This window comes from Triticum urartu, chromosome 5A (genome assembly GCF_056163025.1).
Source record: "Triticum urartu cultivar PI428250 chromosome 5A, HENAU_Tu73, whole genome shotgun sequence".
Lineage (NCBI taxonomy): Eukaryota > Viridiplantae > Streptophyta > Magnoliopsida > Poales > Poaceae > Triticum > Triticum urartu.
This window is the reverse complement of record NC_141877.1, coordinates 627583851-627608043: the sequence shown is the minus strand read 5'-3', so window position 1 is coordinate 627608043 and position 24193 is coordinate 627583851. Positions and strand designations below refer to the sequence as shown.

The 24193-nt window shown below is 47.2% G+C and overlaps 2 protein-coding genes across 4 annotated transcripts; one reads left to right on the top strand and one right to left on the bottom strand.

The window, feature by feature from the left end:
* Nucleotides 1–4128: 4128 nt before the first annotated feature.
* On the top strand, nt 4129–11857 carry LOC125511162 (disease resistance protein RGA5-like). 3 transcript variants are annotated; one of them, XR_015602943.1, is made up of 6 exons: nt 4129–5642; nt 6203–8197; nt 8277–8997; nt 9076–9312; nt 9956–10272; nt 10379–11857. XR_015602943.1 is itself a non-coding variant. In XM_087522098.1 (5 exons), the coding sequence occupies exons 1-5, from the start codon at nt 4171–4173 to the stop codon at nt 10184–10186; spliced, it is 4656 nt and encodes a 1551-aa protein (XP_087378224.1). In that variant the 5' UTR covers nt 4129–4170; the 3' UTR covers nt 10187–11857. The 3 variants fall into 3 exon arrangements, 1 of the variants encoding a protein (XP_087378224.1); XR_015602944.1 differs by having other exon boundaries at nt 9956–10277; XM_087522098.1 differs by having other exon boundaries at nt 9956–11857.
* A 137-nt stretch (nt 11858–11994) lies between these two features.
* Nucleotides 11995–12864, bottom strand: LOC125511160 (actin-depolymerizing factor 3). The gene is made up of 2 exons (XM_048676456.2): nt 12623–12864; nt 11995–12524 (listed from the first exon to the last, which is right to left on the bottom strand). Exons 1-2 carry the CDS (start codon nt 12797–12799, stop codon nt 12099–12101), a joined length of 603 nt encoding a protein of 200 aa, XP_048532413.1. The 5' UTR covers nt 12800–12864; the 3' UTR covers nt 11995–12098.
* Between the last annotated feature and the right edge of the window lie 11329 nt (nt 12865–24193).

The following is a 24193-nucleotide window of genomic DNA, read 5'->3' as shown; positions in this document are numbered from 1 at the left end:
TAATCATAATCATAGTTCATGACTTCATCAAGTCGGTCGTCGACATCGAATATCTTATCATCACCCTCCCCGGTATTGTTCAGATATTCGGAGCCGTCATAATCTTCATTCTGATCATCTGGCCCGCGAGGGCTGCATATGATCTCGAACATGGTCTCTTCTCCCTCTCTGCCGGTATTGTCCGCCATAGCTTTTATTTAACTAATCCAGAAGAAATATAAAACAATTTAGTATTCAAATTACAATGCATGGATGCAATCAATAAGGAAAAACTGAATCATAGTACATAATATGCATCGTCTCGAATAATATATAACCTCGAATACATCGTCTCGAATAATATATATAATCTCGAATACATCGTCTCTAATAATATATATAATCTCGAATACATCGTCTCGAATATTATATATCGAATACATCACTAGCTAGCTAGCTAATAAAGATCAAATAGTATAGAAGAATCTAGGCCACTCGCGGTTAATGCCATCTGCGCTTAGACCAAACCATACGTTCCTTGCGTCACCTGCAAACTCCTTCCTATACTTTCTCTCGATTTTTCTCCACTGCCCGTCGGCGGGTACTCTCAACTTTTCGTATTTCTTACGGTCTTCTCTGTGCCATCGCATCGCCTTGGCATGCTCTTTGTTTTGGAACAAACGTTTCAACCATGGTATTATAGGAGCATACCACATCACCTTGGCAGGAATCTTCTTCCTGGGGCGCTCGTCCTCGACATCACTAGGGTCATCGCGGTTGATGTTATAGCGCAATGCACCGCATACCGGGCAAGCGTTCAAATCCTTGTACTGATCACCGCGGTAGAGGATGCAGTCATTAGGGCATGCATGTATCTTCTGCACCTCTAACCCTAGAGGGCAGACAGCCTTCTTTGCTTCGTACGTACTCTCGGGCAATTCGTTGTCCTTTGGAAGCATATTCTTTATCATTACCAGCAACTTTCCAAATCCCTTGTCAGATACACCATTCTCTGCTTTCCATTGCAGCAATTTCAGTGTGGTGCCCAACTTTTTCTTGTCAGCTTCGCAATTCGGGTACAACAATTTCTTGTGATCCTCTAACATGCGTTGCAACTTCTTCTTCTCCAAATCACTTGAGCAGTTTCTCTTTGCATTGGCAATGGCCCGACCTAGATCATCAGCGGGCTCATCTAATGCCTCTTCTTCAGCTTCTTCCCGCATTGCCGGCTCAGCTTCTTCCCTCATTGTTGTACCATCGTATTCAGAGAACCCATGGCCAGGATAGCTGTCGTCCTCCTCTTTTTCTTCATTGTCTTCCATCATAACCCCTCTTTCTCCGTGCTTGGTCCAAACATTGTAGTGGGGCATGAAACCGGACTCAAACAGGTGGACGTGAATGGTTCTTGACTTAGAGTAATTGTGATCATTCTTACAGCCAGCACATGGACAAGGCATAAAACCATCCGCCCGCTTGTTTGCCTCAGCCGCAAGCAGAAAAGTTTGCACGCCATTAATGAACTCAGGAGAGCATCGGTCATCGTACATCCATTGTCGGCTCATCTTCATTACACAACACCGAAAAGACCAAATTAATACAAGTTCATACATAAAGTTCATACATATATATAGTTCATACAACACTTAAATGCAACAAACAAATAGCTCTCTAGCTAAAACATTTAAATGCAACAACAAATGCGGTCAAGATCGCAACTAAGGTAACAATTGATCCAACAGCATAATGATACCAAGCCTCACTATGAATGGCATATTTTCTAATCTTTCTAATCTTCAAGCGCATTTTCTTCATCTTGATCTTGTGATCATCTATGACATCGGCAACATGCAACTCCAATTCCATCTTCTCCCCCTCAATTCTTTTTAATTTTTCTTTTAAATCCTCGTTTTCTCTTTCAACTAAATTTAACCTCTCGACAATAGGGTCGGTTGGAATTTTCGGTTCACATACCTCCTACATACAAATATCTATGTCAACTTGATGGGCATAATTTGTCATAAACACGAAATGCAACAAATAGTTTTAAAAGAGAATATACCACATCCGAATCATAACAAGGATGAGGGCCGACGGGGACGGATATCAAAACCATGGCACTATGTATAACAAACAACGTACGGGTAAGATAATTATACGAGTAACTATATATCCAAATCACACAAAAATCAATTTTTTATATAAAACATTCATGAACAAGAGGCTCACCACAAGGTGGTGCCAGCGACGGGACGGTGCGGGCGATTGACGGTGGTTACGACAGAGATTTAGAAGGCACTAAGTAAATCACACCTACATATGCAAACTAAGTGTTATTTTTGACCTCATATTGCATATAAATCAAATACTAGCACACATAATTCCTCCCAAATTACTAAACTCCCAAATTAATCACTATATAAAGCATTGCAAGAGCTAATCTAGCAATGAGAGATGAAAGGACAAAGTTGCTAACCTTTGTGATCATTTGAATGGATGGGGGCCTTCAAATCTTGACAAATTTTGGGCAAAATGTGTGATGAGCTCGAGAGGAAGAGGGGGAGAACAGAGAGGAGAGGGGAAAGAGGAAGAACAGAGCGAGCTCGGGTGGATGAAGGGTTTATGTAGGAGGACTTTTAGCACCGGTTCGTGACATGAACCGGTACTAAAGGTGCTGGAGGGGCCCCAGACTGACAACATCCTGCCACCATTCTCTTTAGTACCGGTTCGTGGCACGAACCGGTGCTAAAGATTGACCACGAACCGGTACTAATGATAGCGGCCCGGCTAGCCGTTGGAACCGGCACTAATGTGCTTCACATTTGACCGTTTTTCTACTAGTGCACCGCCACAGCGACCGTTGACCCCGAGCCTCACCGTCGTGTCCAAGAGCTCCGCTACGGTCGCTCACATCGACTACGCCGAGTCATTCGAGCTGAGGAGACCAAGCGCCGGCGCCAGCGTCGTCTTCCTCCTCGAATCCCCGCCGCCGTTCCATAATGATTCCGGCCACACCGAGCCTGCTGCCCTCCTCTACCGCACGACCGTGAGCTCCTCTTCCTCCCCCCTCTCCGTTGGCTCTCGCTCACCCCCTATCTAGCTCGTCCGCCGTCGCCCGAACCCGTAGCTGCCGATGAACTTGCCGCCGTGGCCACAACCATGTTCGCGCACGCCCGAGCTCACTATCGAGCTCCTGGTGTTCCCCGGAGCCCGACGCGCGCACGCACACAACCACGTGACCCTCCTAGCCACCGTTCGACTACAGCCGAACTCCGGCGCCCGCTGCGGTCGACACCGGCACCGACTCCGGCCGCCCCCGGCCTGGCCACCGCCACAGTTCGATGTAGCTCCTTGCTCTCGACCGAATGTGCCCCTTCGCCACCCTTGTCGTGCCCTGGACGCTCAAATCCGTCGACGTCCGAACTCCGGCGCCGCTCCGGTCAGCGCTGTCATGGCTCTAGTGAAGGAAATATGTCCTAGAGGCAATAATAAAGTTATTATTCATATTTTCTTATATCATGATAAATGTTTATTATTCATGCTAGAATTGTATTAACTGGAAACTTAGTACATGTGTGAATACATAGACAAAACAGAGTGTCCCTAGTATGCCTCTACTTGACTAGCTCGTCAATCAAAGATGGTTAAGTTTCCTGACCATAGACATGTGTTGTCATTTGATGAACGAGATCACATCATTAGAGAATGATGTGATGGACAAAACTCATTCGTTAGCTTAACATAATGATAGTTAAGTTTTATTGCTATTGTTTTCTTCATGACTTATACATATTCCTCTGACTATAAGATTATGCAACTCCCACATCTGAGCTGGTTTTGGGGAGTTAGAAACGTCCGGATGGTTAAATTTTGGGGAGTCTGTAGGGCACTCGTTTGATGTCCCAACATGTGTACGAGAAAAAAATCAATTTCACCTTGTAAACGACCTTAATCATTTATTTGATTTAGTTATATGCATTGTAGCCTGTAGCAACGCCCGGTCATTTTATTAGTATTTTGATAAAAAGTGAGTAGTCAAATTTTTTCAAAAAATAAAAATGCTTTTCCAACTAAAAAAAGATCCAAAAAAGATTCTGATGCTTTTGAGTGTTTTTCCGAAGAAAAAGGAAGGACGGGGTCGTCGTCTTCAACGTTCCCCTCACCTTCCTCCCCTCCCAAAACGTGGGGGCGGCGATGTCCTGGTGGAAGAGCGCCGGCTACTCCGGCTACTCCTCCAGGTCCACCTCCCGCATCCCTGCCTGCGATGGCGGATACCTTGATCCGGAGACCGACCACCATCTCCGTCTGACCAGGCAGCGGCTGCTGCGCCATGTCGACGACATCGAGGTCGGGTTCTCTGCGCTCCACCTGGACGATTCGCTCGCCGCCGCGCGGTCATCCTTGTATCCAGCGAGGAGGGATGCGGTCTGGTCTGGGCTCACGTCCGCGAGCTCGGCGCCGATCTCGTCGTCGCAGAGTAGCATGGAGGTGGCGCCAGCGAGGTCGTCGTCGAAACCCATGCCATTGCCCCACCCTCTGCCGCTGCCGCACGAGGAGGACGCCGCTCCGTCATCCTCGGACCAAGCGACGACGGACGCGATCTGGTCTGAGCTCGCGGAGCGGATCTTGAGGTCACGGAGTAGAATGGATGAGACGCCGGCGAGGTCGTCGTCGGAACCCATTCCGCTGCCCCACAAGGATGACGCCGCATACTCAGCGAGGAGGGACACGGTCCCGGTGGAGATGGGGGGCGGCCCTGATTCCGCTTCGCTTGAGGCGGAAATGGAGGATCCCATCACGGCTTTGCTCGGCCCCATGGGTCGCCTCCTCCGGCGACTCCATTCAATCGAGGCTTCCGACCACCCTCTGCCAGAGGGGCTTAGTGCCAACGGGGCCCGGCTTCTCAGAGAAGGTCTAGAAGGATTGTACGACTACCTCAAGGATGTGCCGGATACAGATCTGGACCCTGGTGTCACGCCCAAATGGTGGATCAAGGAAGTCCGGGAACTTGCTTACGACACGGAGGACTTCTTCGACGAGGTTATGCAATCCGGTGCTGGTGCCGGTGATGGCGTTGCTGTCGGCAGAAGCTCTCCTCTTGGTACTACCATAATTGGGATTATCAGTAAGCGGAAGCAGCGCCTGCCCCAGATTGCACAGGATTTCTCACATTTATTGGCTCGTTTGGATGATGCCAGAGAAAGATGCAAAAGTTTCCAGCTTGCTCCGGAGACAACCATCAAACCTGAGCATGGGCAAGCCAGTACCAGCCGCCACACACCTGACCTGCCCCTCGACCTGCCGGTGTCGGCCGTGTCAATCTCCAATGTCCATGTGAACACCGCTGACTGTAGCCTAGTTGGTGTAGAACAACCCATGAAGAAGCTTGTTCACTTGCTGGCTTTTGGCGAGGACAACCAGAAGCAACTCAAGGTAATACCTATCTCTGGATCTGCAGGAGTGGGAAAAACTACGGTTGCCAGAACCATATATCATCAGTATGGAGGGGAGTTCCAATGCCGGGCTTTTGTAAGGGTGTCCCGAAATCCTGATATGAGGAGGCTTCTCACCAGCATCCTCTCACAAATCAAGGCACCATGGACTCATGCCTTTTCTGATGCGCAGGACCTTATTGACTCTATCATCAAACATCTTCAAGGAAAAAGGTACCGTATTTCCCTATTGATAGTATCACCTCGTGAGTCATGAGGTGCTAGGGTTAATTCGTCCCCGAAATGATATTATGGAAATTTTATTTGGCTGAAGTGGATTTTAATAATTATCATATTGTGCTTTTATGGAAAACAGGGAAAATGCTTTTCTTATAAAAGAACTCGAATTTGTCCTTTTCTTTTCTTGTAAGGTTCACATTTCATCATATGTATCATGAACTTCTAAAGGTATCAATGTTCTAACATGGCGTGTACCTATGAGTTTTATGACATTTTTTTAGATGCTGACATACTCAAACCCCAAACTCATGGATCCACCCTTTTATGTACATTGTCCGTTTCCTCGAAAAAAGTACATTGTTCACTCTCTACAGAAAACTAAAAAAAAGTCAGGAGATAAGTCTGATGTTTTTCTCATAAGCATCGCCAATTGCTCTTTCCTTAGTTGTATGTGTTCTCGTTCTTATGTATTCCTTTTAGAGATAAATCAAGTTTTGTACTGATTGTGTTTCTTTTGTGTAAGCTTGACCAAATATATTTGTCATGACTTGCAGCTACTTCATTGTAGTCGATGATTTATGGGCATCATCAGAATGGGATATTATTAGCCGTGCTTTTCCTTGTGGTGATCGTTGCAGCAGAATACTGGCAACCACACAAGTTGAGGATGTAGCATTAGCATGCTCTGGTTATGAGTCAGAATACATATTTGAGATGAGACCTCTTAATGATGGTGAATCCAGGAAATTATTCTTCAATAATGTTTTTGGTTCCGAAGGTGAAGTTGCTTGCCCTAAAGAGTTTGAAATAGTTGCAGATAGGATTATCAGCAAATGCGGTGGTTTACCGTTATCAATTGTAAGTATAGCAAGCCTGTTGCTCCCAAGCAAGTGGAACCCTGCAATGTGGGAGAAGGTAGAAAGTTCTCTACCCTCCACTTTGAGGACAGATCCTACTTCCCAAGGGATGAAAGATGTTCTAATCCTTGTTTACAATAAGCTTCCACTTCATTTGAAGACATGCTTGCTCTACCTTGGTATGTATCCAGAGGGCTGCACGATCACGAAGGATGATTTGGTGAAGCAATGGGTAGCTGAAAGTTTGGTCAGTGACACTGATTATGGTTGCTTTGACGAGCTTATCAGAAGAGGTATGATCCAAGCTGTTGACACCAACTATGATGGGGAGGTATTGTCATGTACAGTTAACCACATGGTAATGGATCTTATCAGGTACAAATCCATTGAGGATAATTTCATCATTGTTGTGAAATATTTTGAATCAACTCTGCCGCTTCCTGACAAGGTTCGTCGATTATCCCTCCAGTTCGGAGGTTCAAAAAGTGCAAAGATCCCGGAAAGCATCAGAATGTCGCAAATTCGATCACTTTTGTTTTGTGGATTCTCCAGATGTGTGCCTCCCATTCCAGATTATGGCATTCTCCGAGTTCTGATTCTTCATATTTGGGCTGATCAAGATCAGATGAATTTTGACCTCACTAGAATCGTTGAACTATTTCGACTGAGATATCTGATGGTTGAGTGTAATATCACCATCAATTTTCCGGACAAGATTAAAGGATTAAAATACTTGGAGACACTGCAATTAGATGGAAGACTATATGCTGTTCCAGCAGATATTGGTCATTTGGCGAATTTACGGCACCTTCGCCTTCCAATCCAGGCTAATGTGAGGGACCTTGACGGACTGACCAATCTCCAGGATCTACATCTCACCCTTTCTACAACACAGCCAATTGAGAATCTGGAGGCCACCATGAAATACCTGGGCTCAACTCTCCACAAACTCAACAACCTCAAGTCTGTAATTCTGGCATCTGCAGGTTCCTCTCCCATAATTACTTCAAGCATGACCATTTCATGTGATGATTTGAGCAATGTGTCCCCTGCTCTGGTCCATCTTGAGAGACTTGAGTTATTGCCACGGTTTTGCATTTTTCCCAGCCTCCCAAAGTGGTTTGAAACACTCGACAAACTCTGCACTCTAAAGATAGCAATTAGACAGTTGTCAAACAGTGATATTGATATCATTAAAGGATTGCCTGCCCTCACTGCTCTCTCACTGTATATCCAGACAGCACCTGCAGAGAGAATTGTCTTTGGCAAGGCCGGATTTTCAGCTATCAAGTATTTCAAGTTGAGGTGCAGTGAACCTTTGCTGAAATTTGAGGCTGATGCAATGCCTAATCTTCAGAAGCTCAAACTAGTCTTCAATGTCCAGGAAGTGCAGCAGCATGGAGTTGCACCTATCTGCATTGAGCACTTGGCAGGGCTTAAAGAGATATCTGCGAAAATCCGGGGTGTAGGTGCTGCTGGCACAGAGTCTGCCTTGAGGATTTCTGTTAGCAATGATCCAAAAAATCCAAAAATCAATGGTCAACTGGTGAACTGGAATTTCTGTTCCGACGAAGATAGAATTATCGCTGCACCAGACCAAGCAGTTGTGATTATGGAAGAACGAGGTGAGATCCTGGAGGTAAACACAGAATCTGACAAAGGGGAAGATGGGGACCGACAACCTGATAGCGGGTATACATTTTTCCTTTCTATTGTTTATTGATTCTTCAACTTGTTTTCTTGTGTGATGCCAAACGGTTGCTTTAATCAGGATTTCTACGCTGCTGGAGTCCTCTCCCTCGCTCCCTCAGAGACCCACTGATTGGCTATATGGCCAGAGGCTCCTTTCTGCATGGTCGAGGGCCAGGCGCACCTTGAAAGCCGTGCCCCGCACCTTGAAAGCTGGCAATGAAGGCCGCAATGGCCTCCTCTGGTGGCACAACCTCGTGCCATGCAACGCTGGTGAGCTCTCCTTAGCCTATGTCCAGGCTAATCATCTGATGGAGGACCATTGTCGCGTAGAGTCGTCTCCTACCCTCGGCACCTTCGTCGGTGTCTTTGATGGTCACGGTGGCCCTGAAGCTGCCCGCTTCACTGCTGAGCATCTCTTCCCTAATCTCCAATCCGAAGTCACGTCTAGCCGGCAGTGCGTGATAGCTGAAACCATCAGGAAGGCGTTCCTGGACACAGATGAAAGCTTCATCGCTCATGTAGAGAAACAATGGTCAGTCAGGCCCAACCTTGCCACCATTGGATCATGCTGCCTCATCGGCATCGTGCGCCAGAGGACCCTCTTCATCGCCAACCTCGGGAACTCCCGAGCTGTTCTTGGAAAAGTTGATCTCAACGGGCAGATTTCTCCGGTGCAGCTGTCCACTGAACATGTCGCCTCAGATGAGAGTGTCAGGCAGGAGCTCAGGGCTCAGCACCCCTACGATCCGCATATTGTGGTGCTTAAGCATGGTGTCTGGAGAGTGAAAGCCCTCATACAGGTCATTCTTTTCCTAATGCTTGGTTTTGTGTTGCAGTACGTGCATTCATGTTCAGTGCTTACGCAGTGGATGATGCAGGTGTCAAGAACAATAGGCGACGCATACTTGAAACACCAGCGGTTTAACAGGGAACCACTCCATAGTAGGTTCAGGCTTAGGGAACCATTTAGCCGGCCTATAGTGAGTGCTGAACCATCTATCATCTCATACGGTCTTAAACCAAGCGACCGTTTCATCATATTTGCATCCGATGGCCTGTGGGAGTTCTTGAGTAATGCGGAAGCCATCGAGATTGTTCACAAAAATGAGCGTAGTGTAAGCCTCCACACTTGTCTATTTCCTCTCATTCAGCTTGTTTATGTAATAATGCTCCTTGGCTTTCACGTGTTGCCTAAGATGATCTTTAATCAACCAATTTGCGAAATCTCTATGGCCATACCATTTACCATCAAATACATCTATTAAATCTGTATGCCTTCAAACCTTTTTCTGCAAACCTATAAACATTGTTACAGTAGGGAAGTTTTGCTTTGCATTAGAAAACTAGGAGTACATGGGAAATTGTTATCAACTCTTTCCTAACTTCATCCAGGCCATGGAAGTAGTTATCTGCATGCAAAATGTGTACTGGGCTATTGTAGGTACATATAAGTAATGAAGTCTTGCTACTTACAAAGAACAAACACGGGTTTGTTACTAGTTAGAGTTCCTGGGGATTCGTGCCGTATGCATTTCTGTTCTTGATAATCTTGATATGTATAATGCTATGCGTGAAGCCGCCAAGTAAACATATGAAGATACGGTTGACAATTTGATACGCTCTTTTGACCAAACTGTAGTCCATGTAATGTGAACCATAAATTTGATTCACTTGGTATACCTGCAAGGATAGTTTTAGTGTTTTCTGGGAGAGAAAAAATCTTTACTATGACTGGCATGCCTTTTCCTTTTTATTCAGGGAATTGCAAGAAGGCTTATAAAAGCAGCTGTACAGGCAGCAGCGTGGAAACGTAAGATGCGTTACTCAGATCTCAAGAAGATCGAGAGGGGCGTTCGCAGGCATTTCCATGATGATATAACCGTGGTTGTCTTGTTTATAGACCATGGCCTATCAGAAGATCATTCACAAGAAAGTCGGGTCCTTTCCATTAATGTACCTTCGGGCATCGGCGATCTAGCCAGGTCGTAACGTTGGTTTTACTGTGCTCACCCGTCAAACTATGTGTGATGATTATTGATTCACAACTTTGATTCTGTGCTCGTCTGTCAAACTATGTAGGGTGATGTCTAATCCCAGTGCTTTATTCTGTTCCACATAATGGCCTTGAAAACCTCTTTCTCCGAAGAATGTGGCTTTAACACATCTTTTCTTCTTCTGCAGAACGCTGGGTTATGTCGTTGGTACTGCGATGTGTGTCGCTGCTTGTTCTGAACTAGTACTTGCGTGGATACAAAAAACACGACTTGTTCTTGATCATTCTTACCTGTGTAATCCAGTTAACATAGTTTTTCAGCTCTCACACTGGTTATCATCTTGGGCGGGCATCGCGTGGCAGCTCCTGCAGCGGGGGAAGAATCGGCGTGGGCTGAGGACGATTCTGCTGTGCAGAGGTAGCGAACTTGGATGTGTTATGTTCTCATATATGGTTTGCATTTTGTGCTCGCTTTGTACTTGAGTATAGCTTTTGGCTATGCCTGACTGTCTGGAGCTGGAGGTTCAGCTTGGATGTTCCTTTTTTTTCGAAAGGAGGAAGACTCCCCGGCCTTTGCATCTGGTCGATGCATGCAATCACGTTATTAATTATTCATAAAAACCTTACAAAGAAGTCACCCTCTTGGCAACATTTGTCGCTACTTCTATCCAGTTGATGAAGGGTTGCTGATAGTTCGAGCCTAATACCAAACAGACCTCGTAGCAAAGTCTAACATCTAAGACCGGAGGTCCCAACCAAGCCACATTGCTGGATATGGGGCATACACCGGTCTGATGCACTCTCAGAGGCCGCTGCCGCCGACTGCCACCGATCCATCTTCAGAGTTGTACTAACGCATCGACCTTGCCCGGCATAGCTGTCGACGACGTCACCATTCTGATCTCGTCCATCATCACACGCCCAGCGGCGAGACCCCGCTGCTCCATGCCAGTGACACCCGTCATTGTCGACGTGCCAGATGAACAACATCTGTTGTCACTGGTCCCACCCCCTTTGTCTGCAGTTTCTCTACACTCCCAACCGAGCCCCAAATCCCCTAACATGCCTTCAAGAAGGTCACGACGCGAACAACGCCGTTGTTGCCAAATCAGAAGAGGATTGAAGGTTTTCACCCGAGCAGGGGATCAGAGTGGGACCTCAGCTGCGCCTCCATGAAGAAAAGTGACGCTCTTGGGCGTCGCCGCTGCCGGCCGGCTAGACCGGCCAAGGTTTCCCCCGAACCCCAAGTACACCACGAGGACTCACCACCACCAGAGCCGGCAGACGCAAGCCACCGGAACGTCGAGAGAGGCAGTGACAAAGGGGAACCTCCAGATTTGATGCAATAGAGCACCGTGTCATAGCCAGACTCCACCAACTACCCGGCGCCCGCACGGCCGAGCACACTAGCCAACGTCTCTTGCAGACGTCGCCTCGCCGCCAGGGCCGCCGCCCCAGGAACCAACAGGCCTCCGATGTGAGCCTCTGGTCCGCACGCCGTCAAGATCGATCCGAGTGCCGAGATCCTCGCCACTACCTTCCCCGACGCTCGTGCGGGCTTTCCTGGCGGCCGTCTCCGGTGGCGGCGAGGAAGAAAAAAGGGGAGGGGAGGGGGGGGAGGGGGGCGATGAAGGGGCGGCGGCGCAGCAGAGCCCTAATCGCCGAGGGGCGCTGCGAGGGCCATGTATCGCTCTAACCGGATATTTTGTCGGTTTCGAGAGCGGAAAAAGATCGATTGCTGCCATTATAAGTTTCTTTTCTGGTAAGGAATAGATCAAGCACTCAATTATCAATCTCGAGGAAGTAAAAGGGAAAACCCAATCATTCACAAACCACTACACATGGAAAAACATTATTTGGATCCAGGCGCCGACCGATCGCGCGCGCGTACGGGATGGATTAGCTTAATTAGGTGGTGTAGTCCTTGAGGATGTTGAGGGTGAGCTCGCTGGCGTCGGTGGCCTGCACGTCGATCTGCACGCCGTCCAGCTCCTTCTTGAGCCCCTCCGTGGAGCTGGCGTACAGCATCTTGTTCCTCGCGTCCGCAGACTCCGGCGACCAGTGGATGAAGAAGATCTTGCTCCGCGGCGTGTCCCCCGCCGAGTCCTCGGACACGAAGTCCAGGTCGTACACCGCGTAGCGGCAGTCGTCGGCGGGCATCGCCGCCGCCAGGTCGTCGAAGGTGGCGTCGAGGGCGCCCACCTTGTCCACCACCACCTGCTGCGCGTCGTCGTCCATCTTGTACACCACGAACCGGTGCTTGCGCTCCGCCCGCAGCTCCTGGAACACCTTCACGCACTCCTCATTCACCGCCACCCCGGAGACAGAGTTCGCCTGCGCACACAACCAAATTCCACCAAGATTATTCACGAACGAACATCTCAAACTGACCAAGAAAAGGAAGGAGCAGAGCAGGTCGTAATGGCACTCACCATTGTTGATGGATCCGGAGGTTGGCCCGAGGAGAAATCCGTGTGCTGATGCTGAGACGGGAACTGGTAGCTGGATTGAAAGCTGATGGTTGGGTGTGATGAGTGTTGTTGATTTAGCAGTGTCTGGTGTGGTGATTTTATAGGAGGGCCGTGACCATGTCGGCGAGATAAAGTCATGGAGGTGGACACGTACGTACGTGTGGGCGCTGCGACGTCGCGGTCGACATGGATGGTGCCGACTGTTCTGGACGGGTGGATGAGGGAGGAGGAAGAGGAATCATTGGAGTGCTGTGAGTCACGCCGAATAGTCTAAACGAGGGAAGTCGACGGTGTGGTGGGTGTGTGGCCAGTTCTGTTCCGCTGGCGTGGTCGGCAGGGTGAGGGGTGTGTCCGTCGGATTGGCTTTGTCCTTATTCGGTGCGGATCAGCAGTGGGAGTAAACAGTCGATCGATTCTTATTCGGTGCAGATCAGCAGTGGCGTGCGGATCTGATCTCTGTCGCCGCATGCACCTGTCGGGCAAGCAGAGTCCAATGTTCAGGGCTCCTTTGATTCAAAGGAATTGCATAGGATTTTTTAGAGGATTTGAACCTTTAGGAATTTTTCTATGATACTCGTTTGATTCGTAGGATTGAAATTTTTAGGAATTTTTTTTTCATAGGATTCATTTATACTACATTTTGAAGAAAAATTTTCATCTACTTAAACCTTTTTATAGAATTTCTTTGTTTTTCCTACGCTATCAAACATTCTTTCAAATTCTGTAGGATATTATGAGACATGTCATCCTATTCCTGCATTTTTTCTATTTCTTTATTTTAACAATCCTACGGATCAAAGAGGCCCTCATTTTGAGTATGCAGGTGAACGAAGGTGAACCGATTGTGTGTGTGTTTACAAAATGTGTGAGCAAGTCATCTCCGGCATCACCGCATCAGGAACGTGAACAGCAAAAAGAAAAGGACAGTGATAGGCGCCGGTGTACTGTCCCAAATTTCGGCCGGTTTTAGGCTAACTCCATCGCGCGATCTTAAATGGACGTTCGTTTTGTCCGATATTTGTCCGTTTGGGTAGAGTAATGGGGACGGGTCCGCGCGTGTCCTGAAATGCGGTGGCCGTGTGCCCAGCGTGCGGCCGCATCCGTTTGCCTCATTCTGTCCGTGTCTATTTTAAAAAAGAGCAACGTTTCAAATGCCAAGCCCTAGTTCATCAGGCCAGCGGCCCCAGTTCATCACGCCGCCAACAGAGCCAGCGGCCTACACGTCCATCGTCGGCAACTCAGCCAGCGGCCGGCAACACATACAACCTCCAAAATGAATAGTTGTCCTCGCCGGCAACACAGTCGGCGGCCGGCAACACAGCCGGCCTCCAAAATGAATCTTTTTCTCGCCGGCACACAGCCAGCGGCCCAGCGGGTGGGCGGCACCCATGCCAGCCTCCAAAAAGAACGGCCACGGCCGATCGGACGACCTAGTTCAGGCCGTCGGCGTCGAGCATCTCCTTCTGCCTGGCCTCGAACCAGGCCCTCGTCTTCTCGCTCATCTTGGACAAGTTCACGCTCATGATCGCAAGGGCCACCTCCTTCGCTTTGGTGGCGGCATTGGTGGCATCGATGTCAAGTTGCCTCTGTCTGGCCTTGACATTGTCAGCCTCCATGTCGAGCTGCCTTTGCCGGGCCGCCTCCTCCATGTCGAGCTGCCTTTGCCGGTCCGCCTCCTCCATGTCGATCTTCCTCCTCTTGGCCGCCTCCTCCATCTCAAACTTCTTCCTTTGAAGGTCTAGGTATTGCTTCATTTGCTTGTCCTTGTTTTGCCGCTCACTAGTGCAGAACCGGACAATAGCACCGGTTCGTAAGGCCCTTTAGTTCCGGTTTGGTAACCGGCGCTAAAATGTAGGCACTAAAGCCCCCCCCCCTTTAGTACCGGTTCAACACGAACCGGTGCTAAAGGGCAACCACGTGGCACGAGCCAGCTTCGGGGGCAGGGAGCCCTTTAGTACCGGTTGGTGTCACCAACCGGTATTAAAAGGTTGGGGGGTTTGGGTTTATGATTTCTTTTTCATTTAATTTTGTGTTTTCCATTTAATTCTTTTTCGTTTGCTGGTATTTTACGATACTACATATTGTACACGTTATGCATATATATAAATAGAATTTCTAATAGAACCGATCATAATATATATATATATCATCGAATGTCTCACAACCATCATTAATTAATTCACATATATATACACACACGTATATATATATATATATATATATATATATATATATATATATATATATATATATACAATTTCTCCTAATTGGTGCCTTCGGAGCCAGTGGCATTAGCCTAGCTAATTGGTGCCTTCGGAGCACGATAACAATTGGAACTGGTTCATGGGGGCGATAGCGGGTAATAGTATTCTCCTTTGGGATCTATGACCTGGTCAAGTAAAAATCCCGCTATTTCCTCTTGAATTGCTTCTATGCGGTCCTCTGCTAGGAGCTTGTCCCGCACCTCTTTGAACTGTTAAGAAGGAGATCAATATGCATGTGTATTAGTTGTGTGACTAGATATCGATAATTGATTAAAAATTATGAATAGTGTTCTGACAATCGATATCGTACCCACTCCTGTCTTTGAGATTTGTTCCTTTCGGACGCCATCATGCGAATGTTCTCGAAAACGTAATATGCACATAGATCATTCCCCGGCGCCTGCTTGAGAGCCTTTACGAGAATGGAATTTGATCAGATAATAATTAATAAAGCATGATAATTAAAGAGATGGCAGCTAGCTAGTACTACTTAATTACTTACCTTGGGTCGATACCATTTCAGATTTTGTTTCCATGGGCCTAGAGTGGCCCTGATGAACTTTGCCTAAGCCTTGCCCGCCGACAAAGAAAATGAATAAATGGGTTATTAAATAGTTGTTATCAGGAAATGACGAACTAATTAAATAGGCCGAGATATAGTTAATAATGATTGAAATTACCTGTTGACTTTCCCCTTCACGATGGTGTAGTCACTTGCTTTCTTAAGTAGTGAGTCTAGTACTTCAACTGTTCCTTCATCAACTTTAATGATTAACAAGATCCAGTGAAATCTGCATGCACACATGTTTGTATGTCTTAATTAAGCGGGCATATGTAAGCAAAAACATGTAGCTAGCTAGTAGGGAAAACAGAATTTGTAGTACAAGACAGTGTGACTCACTGGAAGTTGTAAGGAAGTAGTATATCTTCATTGTATTTGAGGTCCTTGAAGAACTCTAGCATACTTTCCTCTACACTTTTTTCATGATATGGATCTATTTTCCATGTGTATTCATTAATGGTATTTGGGTCAACGAACCCAATGCCATAGCGTCCACCTTTTTTCATTTCATAAATCTTCATCCTGCATAATACCACAGAAAAGAATATAGTGAGGATAATTACAGGTAATGATTGATCAAAATGATCACTACAGCTAGCTTGAGACTTAAATTACAGAAAGAAATCACTTACAGACAATAGCAACTGACGATAGATTTGTCGAGTGCGTCTTGATTGTATAGCTGAAATAGTTCTGAATACTCAACGGTCACAGCTTTCTCATGGTAGTAATGATCCTTCTTGACATTCACCATGAGGGTCTCTCGATTGGAAATCTTGGTAATGTCCATGTACCATTGATGCAATTCATACATTCTCGTTGGGAGCTTATTGACCTCGTCTGGCTCGACCAAAGGTTGGCCCCGGGCATATTTCCGTTTTATTTCCTCCTCTCTAGTCGGAGACATGGGCTCGATATCGAGGAGTTGTCCAACAGTGATCCCGATCGTTTCAGCCTGCGCAATATGCTCCTCGGTTATTACCACATCGCCCAACCCGGGAACGTTAACGGTTTGCCCACAATAATATTGGGCGCGCCTACTCTCATGTGTTGTTGGCACAACAAGCGGGGGGATTGATTGCGCCGCATGTTCTCCCAGCTAGGGAACGGTTTTACCGCTCCTTTTGCCAGCTGATTTTCTCGAGCTCGCCTCTTTCTGTAGACGTGCTCGATTTAACTTCTTGATGTGGCGCTCATAGTCTGTGTCAACAGGCTTGGGAGCTGGTGCTCTAGCCATACGAATGAAGTGGTCAATCTTTTCCACAGGCACTTTCTCCCTTGGCGGCGGTGGCGGTTTCGGTGCAAAATGGGCTTCCACCTCGGCTTTCGATATGGCTACGTTTTCCTCCTCGGACTTGTCGTAAGGCCTCTGCGGAAGAGGCGCGAGGCTTGGACCATATTGAAATCGCTTGCCTCCGCCTGTACCTCTAGTACTACCTTGACTTGTACCGCTACGCACCATAGCTGAGGCGGCTCTCTTCCGTGATTGCTGAGGCGGCGAAGACGGCTGACGTGGCTGAGTTGGAGGAGGAGGAGTGGCCTGAAGCTGTGCCGGACTTGGAGGAGGAGTGGCCTGAAGTTGTGCCGGACTTGGAGGAGGAGTGGCCTGATGCTTTGCCGGACTTGGAGGAGGAGGAGTGGTTTGAAGCTGTGCCGGACTTGGAGGAGGAGTGGCCTGACGCGTTGGTGGACTTAGAGGAGCGGGAGTCTGCTGACTCGGTGGCGGATTTCGACGAGGATTCGGATGACGCGGTGTCGGTGGCCTTCGAAAGATGATGCAATCCTTTCTCCATAGGATGATACGATGGTTATCCTCTCCCAGTGTGTGCTCATCGTCACCTCCAGGAATGTCAAGCTCTAGCCCGAATATTGGTCCACCACCTCATCAACCAAGACACGAGCATAGCCCGCTGGAATCGGGTTGCAATGGAAGGTTGCCTCGGGGGGATTTGTAAAAACAAGGGCGTCCACCACCTTCATGGATATGTTCTTCATTTTGAAATGTAGCTCGCAGTTAGTGTTCTCCATGATGTCATCCACTGTGTAGCTATCCAGTAATGCGTCGCCCGGGACGGAACCCACGCTACTTCTCGGCATGGATGGGACGGTGCTATCCAATGGTGGATCATCCGCTAGCTGCTGAGACCCCCTTTGCTGGCTAAGTGAGTCGATCTGCTCCTGCTGCCGCTGGAATTTGACTGCCAAGTCCGCGTGCGCTGATTCTAGGCCTTGAAGGCGTTCATAGTCTAGCTTCCTCTGCTCCTCCTCCATCTTCCTCTTCTTCTCCTCCGCAATCTTCTTTCTCGCACGGGTTCTGTAGTCGGCGTTCCAGTCCGAAAACCCCTCATACCACGGAATAGCGCCCATGCCTCGTGTTCTTCCCGGGTGTTCAGAATTTCCCAGGGCACGCGTAAGCTCGTCGTTCTCTCTGTTGGGCTCGAACAACCCCGATCGAGCCTCTTCTATTGCAACAAGTAGCTTATCTTCGGCTCCGTCCAGACATGCCTTCTTCGAAACTTTGCCTGTCTTCGGGTCCAACTCCCCCCATGCGTATAGAACCAAGTCCTGCACCTGGGGGCCAGCTCAATGTTTCTGGAGTGACACCTGCATCCAGCATCTCTTTCTCAGACTTATCCCACTTAGGCATTCCCACCGCATAGCCACCTGGCCCCAGCTTATGGAACTTATCCTTTTTTGCGGCATTGGCCTTGTTTATTCTCGACTGTTCCTTAGAGAATTCCGAATCCTTGAATTTCACGAAATCGTCCCAATGAGCACTTTGCTTCTCTAGTGTTCCCTCGAATACTGGAGTCTTCCTTCCTCCGTTGACGTACTTGGCCCATTCATGAATCTTGTGGTTCTTGAATGCAACCGCCATCTTCCTAAGAGCAGCGTCTTTGACTTTCTCCGCATCTGCATCTATGAAATGATCTGGTAGGGTGAAATGTTCCATGAGCATTTCCCAAAGCAGAAGTTTTTGTCTGTCGTCGACAAAAGTAACTCCTGGACGTGGCTTTGTTGGCTCTCTCCATTCTTGAAGGGAGATCGGGAGTTGGTCCTTCACAAGAACTCCGCACTGACGAATGAACTTGTCCGCAATCTTCTTAGGCGCTAATGGTTCGCCATTAGGTCTGATGGCCTCGATATTGTACTTTACGCCCTCCTTCAACTTTTTGTTCGGGCCACGTTTCATGTTGCCTGAAGATTTGCTCGATCCGGATGGCTGAAAGAAGAAAGATCGATTCGTTAATATATCTTCAAGTCATTTAAAACATGTGATGATCACCAGATGCCTGCTTATATAAATATATATACCTCGCCGGTCTTTATTGTTTCAAGATCAACATTTTCTTCGTCATGTTCATAGTTCATGACTTCATCAATTCGGTTGTCGCGATCGAATATCATATCACCCTCCCCGGTGTTGTTTAGATATTCGGAGCCATCATAATCTTCTTCATTCTGATCATCATCTGGCCCGCGAGGATTGCGTATGATATTGAATAGGGCCTCTTTTCCCTCTCTGCCGGTATTGTCCGCCATAGGTTTTGTTTAACTAATCCAAAAGAAATATATTCAAATTACAATGCATGGATGCAATCAATTAATAAGGAAAAACTGAATCAATCATAGTACATAATAAGCATCATCGAATATAATCTCGAATGCGTCGTCTCGAATAATAGATATAATCTCGAATACATCGTCTCGAATAATAGATATAATCTTGAATACATCGTCTCGAATACATCACTAGCTAGCTAGCTAGCAAGCTAATAAAGATCGAATACTACAGAGTAATCTAGGCCACTCGCGGTTCCTGAGGTGCGGGCGGTGGACACCCAAAGAGAAGGAACCATCACTGGATCATAGCTCGGGTGATCTCCCAAAAGAACCTGCCAGGTATTGGAGAACCTGACATCCATAGCAGCCATGTAGCGATGGACGTGCTCGTCCTCCTCCCTGACATGGCGACGTACCACCTCCGGCGGGGCCGGCTCCCTCCGCACCGAAAGTGGCCCACGCGAACGCCACCAAAGGAGATGAGGGTCGACGACGGGACCCGGGGCCGGTTCCTCACCAAGCATCGCGCCCCTGAAGGTAGCACCTCCCAGTGCCAACCCGGCGGAGCCCAGTCCCGGACATGGGTCCTCTGAAGCAGGACGTCGTCGCGAACGGGTCGACGGCGAGGATGCGGGCCGGGCATCGTCGACAACAAATACTATATGCCGCAAAAGTAAAGTAACATTTTTTTAAATGATGGATTGTGATTTCATATATGCAAATTTTAAATTTTATAACTAAAACTAACATTTCTAATATTTCTATAACTAAAACTAACATTTCTAATATTTCTATAACTAAAAAACATTTCTATATATAACTAACATTTCTATATAACTAACATTTCTATATAACTAACATTTCTATATAACTAACATTTCTAATATTTCTATATAACTAACATTTCTATAATTAAAACTAACATTTGTAATAATTCTATAACTAAAAAACAGAAAGATTGCTAACAATTCTATAACAATGTGTGTGTGTGTGTGTGTGTGTGTGTGGTTGGCGGCCGAGGCAGGAGCTCACCGGCGAGGCGCGACGACGGTGGGCGGCGACGGGGACGGTGACGGGGACGGGGCAGCGACGACGGGGACGTGGACGGGCCGGGTGGGGACGACGGGAGGACGGTGCGGGGCGCGGCGACGGGGCGCGGCGCGGCGACGGGGACGGGGACGGGGACGGCGACGGACGGCGACGGGGGCGGCGACGAGGGGCGGCGGCGGCGACGGGGCAGAGGAGAAAGAAGTAGGGAGAGATGAGAAACTGACCTTTTTTTTTGAAGTGTTTTCTTATATAGAACCCACCTTTAGTACCGGTTGGAGCCACCAACCGGTACTAAAGGTCTGTTTTGGCCAGACGAAGCGGCGGGAACCGCACCTCCTTTAGTACCGGGTCGTGGCGCCAACCGGTACTAAAGGCCCCCCTTTAGTACCGGTTGGAGCCACGACCCGGTACTAAAGGGTGTGCGCTGCCAGGCGAGAGGCGTAAAAGTTTAGTCCCATCTCGCTAGCCGAGGGGCACTTGCACCTGCTTATAAGCCCCGCCCGCGCTGCTGTCTCGAGCTCCTCTCTTAAGCAGGCCTTCTGGGCCTACCTCTGCTGCGATGCCCTGTTGGGCCTACTGGGCTAGCGGGCCTGCATCCTGGCCCAACTAGAATTTGGGTTTCTAGTCGTATGCAGGCCACTGTGGCCCAGTAGGTGGGCTTTTTTTCTTATTTTTTTGCTTTATTTATTTTTGTTTTATTTATTTTTGAGTTGTTTTTTGCTGTATTTAGAGTTTCTTTGTGAATATTTTTGCTTTAGGTACAAAAAATTACAAACTTTCTGTTAGTACCGGTAGTTTACAAATTTGAATAGTTTAAATTTTGAATTATTTGAAATTTGTGTGAATCACTAGTTTGTGAATAACTTAACTTTGAAAATAGATTTTTCAGTGATTCTTTTTTTTATGTTTAATATTAGTGTGTTTTATCATTATATTCAATTTGGTAATGCTTAGGTTATCTAAAAAATGAAATGCCTTTGTAACGGATGAGTTTTCGTCCGATACCATGATACTTCGAAAGAGATTGTCCATTTTATACACGAAGTGCATCCAGTTTTGCGGTAACCCTCTCTACTTTTTTGCACATGGTATGTGGGTGAGATTATGATACCATGCCAACTTTCAACCTTTTCTGAGTTCATTTGAAATGCTTTTCAATTTCAGGGTCATTTAGCTGAAAAATCAGTAAATGCATGAAAGAATTTGCTTGCACATAAAATTTCTTCGCGTTTCAAATGCCAAAACACATAACTAGCTACCCTAACTATTACAGAGATTCCCTCCCGGGTGTGAAACACAAAAGAAAGTGATGATAGTGAAGCCGATCACATCCCAGATCTTTGGGTGTGAAACTTTTTCTTCGCGTGTGTCCCTTTGCACCGTAGCCATGGAAAATCTTCATCATTTAACTGGATGCTCGGGTCAATATTCACTGTGAATGGAGCAATTTCATCAAACTTTTCATAATCTCCTGACATGTCTATCTTGTCATCCACTCCCATGATGTTTCTCTTCCCAGAAAGAACTATGTGTCGCTTTGGCTCATCGTACGATGCATTCGCTTCCTTATCTTTTGTTTTTCTCGGCTTGGTAGACATGTCCTTCACATAGAAAACCTGTGCCACATCATTGGCTAGGACGAATGGTTCGTCTGCATACACAAGATTGTTGAGATCCACTATTGTCATTCCGTACTGCGGGTCTTCCATTACCCCGCCTCGTGTCATATTGACCCATTTGCACCGAAACAAAGGGACCTTCAAACCACGTCGATAGTCAAGTTCCCATATGTCCTGTATATAACCATAATATGTTTCCTTTCCCGTCTTGGTTTCTGCATCAAAGCGAACACCACTGTTTTGGTTGGTGCTCTTCTTATCTTGGGCGATCGTGTAAAATGTATTACCATTTATCTCATACCCTTTGAAAGTCATTATATTTGAAGACGGTAACTGGGACAGCAAGTACATGTCATCTTCAATAGAGGCGTCATGCATGGTACGTGTCTGCAACCAGCTGGCGAAACTCCTGGTTTGTTCACGTGTAATCCAGTCATCAGACCGCTCCGGGTGTTTGGAGCGTAGCAAATTCTTGTGTTCATCCATATACGGAGCCACCAAGGCAGAATTCTGTAGGACTGTGTAGTGTGCTTCAGTGAGAGAATGTCTGTCCATACATATTATTTGTTCCCCTCCTAGCGTGCCTTTTCCATCCAGTCTGCCCTTATGCCACGATTCAGGAACACCAATCGGCTTAAGGTCAGGAATAAAGTCAATACAAAACTCAATGACCTCCTCATTTTCATGGCCCTTGGAGATGCTTCCTTCTGGCCTAGCACGGTTATGAACATATTTCTTTAAGACTCCCATGAACCTCTCAAAGGCGAACATATTATGTAGAAATACAGGACCCAAAACATTAATCTCTTCACATAGGTGAACTAGGACGTGCGTCATGATGTTGAAGAAGGATGGTGGGAACACCAACTCGAAACTGACAAGACACTGCACCAAATCATTCTCTAACCTTGGTATGATTTCTGGATCAATTACCTTCTGAGAGATTGCATTCAGGAATGCACATAGCTTCACAATGGCTAATCGAACGTTTTTCAGTAGAAGCCCCCTCAATGCAACCAGAAGCAGTTGCGTCATAATCACGTGGCAGTCATGAGACTTTAGGTTCTGGAACTTTCTCTCTGCCATGTTTATTATTCCCTTTATATTCGACGAGAAGCCAAACAGTACCTTAATACTGAGCAGGCATTCAAAGAAGATTTCCTTCTCTTCTTTGGTAAGAGCGTAGCTTGCATGACCCTGATGTATGCCGTCTTTTCCGTGCATACGTTGCTGGTCCTCCCGTGCCTCAGGTGTATCTTTTGTCTTCCCATATACGCCCAAGAAGCCAAGCAGGGTCAAACAAAGATTCTTCGTCACGTGCATCACGTCGATTGCGGAGCGGACCTCTAGGTCTTTCCAATAGGGCAGGTCCCAAAATATAGATTTCTTCTTCCACATGGGTGCGCGTCCGTCAGCGTCATTCGGAACAGGTTGTCCACCAGGACCCTTTCCAAAGACCACCTTCAAATCCTTGACCATATCATGTACATCAGCACTAGTACGGTGGCGAGGCTTCGTCCGGTGATCCGCCTCACCTTTGAAATGCTTGCCTTTCTTTCTTACGGGATGCCTGCTCGGAAGAAATCGACGATGTCCCAGGTACACATTCTTCTTACAATTAGCCAAATATATACTGTCGGTATCGTCCAAACAGTGCGTGCATGCGCGGTATCCCTTGTTTGTATGTCCTGAAAGGTTACTGAGAGCAGGCCAATCATTGATGGTCACGAACAGCAATGCCTTTAGGTCAAATTCTTCCCCCATGTGCTCATCCCACGCACGTACACCTGTTCCATTCCACAGTTGTAAGAGTTCTTCAACTAATGGCCTTAGGTACACATCAATGTCGTTGCCGGGTTGCTTAGGGCCTTGGATGAGCACTGGCATCATAATGAACTTCCGCTTCATGCACAACCAAGGAGGAAGGTTATACAAACATAGAGTCACAGGCCAGGTGCTATGGTTGCTGCTCTGCTCCCCAAAAGGATTAATGCCATCTGCGCTTAGACCAAACCATACGTTCCTTGCGTCATCTGCAAACTCCTTCCCGTACTTTCTTTCGATTTTCTCCACTGCGACCCGTCAGCGGGTACTCTCAACTTTCCGTCTTTCTTACGGTCTTCTCTGTGCCATCGCATCGCCTTGGCATGCTCTTTGTTTTGGAACAAACATTTCAACCGTGGTATTATAGGAGCATACCACATCACCTTGGCAGGAATCTTCTTCCTGGGGCGCTCGCCCTCGACATCACTAGGGTCATCGCGGCTGATCTTATAGTGCAATGCACCGCATACTGGGCAAGCATTCAAATCCTCGTACTCACCGCGGTAGAGGATGCAATCATTAGGGCATGCATATATCTTCTGCACCTCTAACCCTAGAGGGCAGACAACCTTCTTTGCTTCGTACGTACACTTGGGCAATTCGTTGTCCTTTGGAAGCATATTCTTTATCATTACCAGCAACTTTCCAA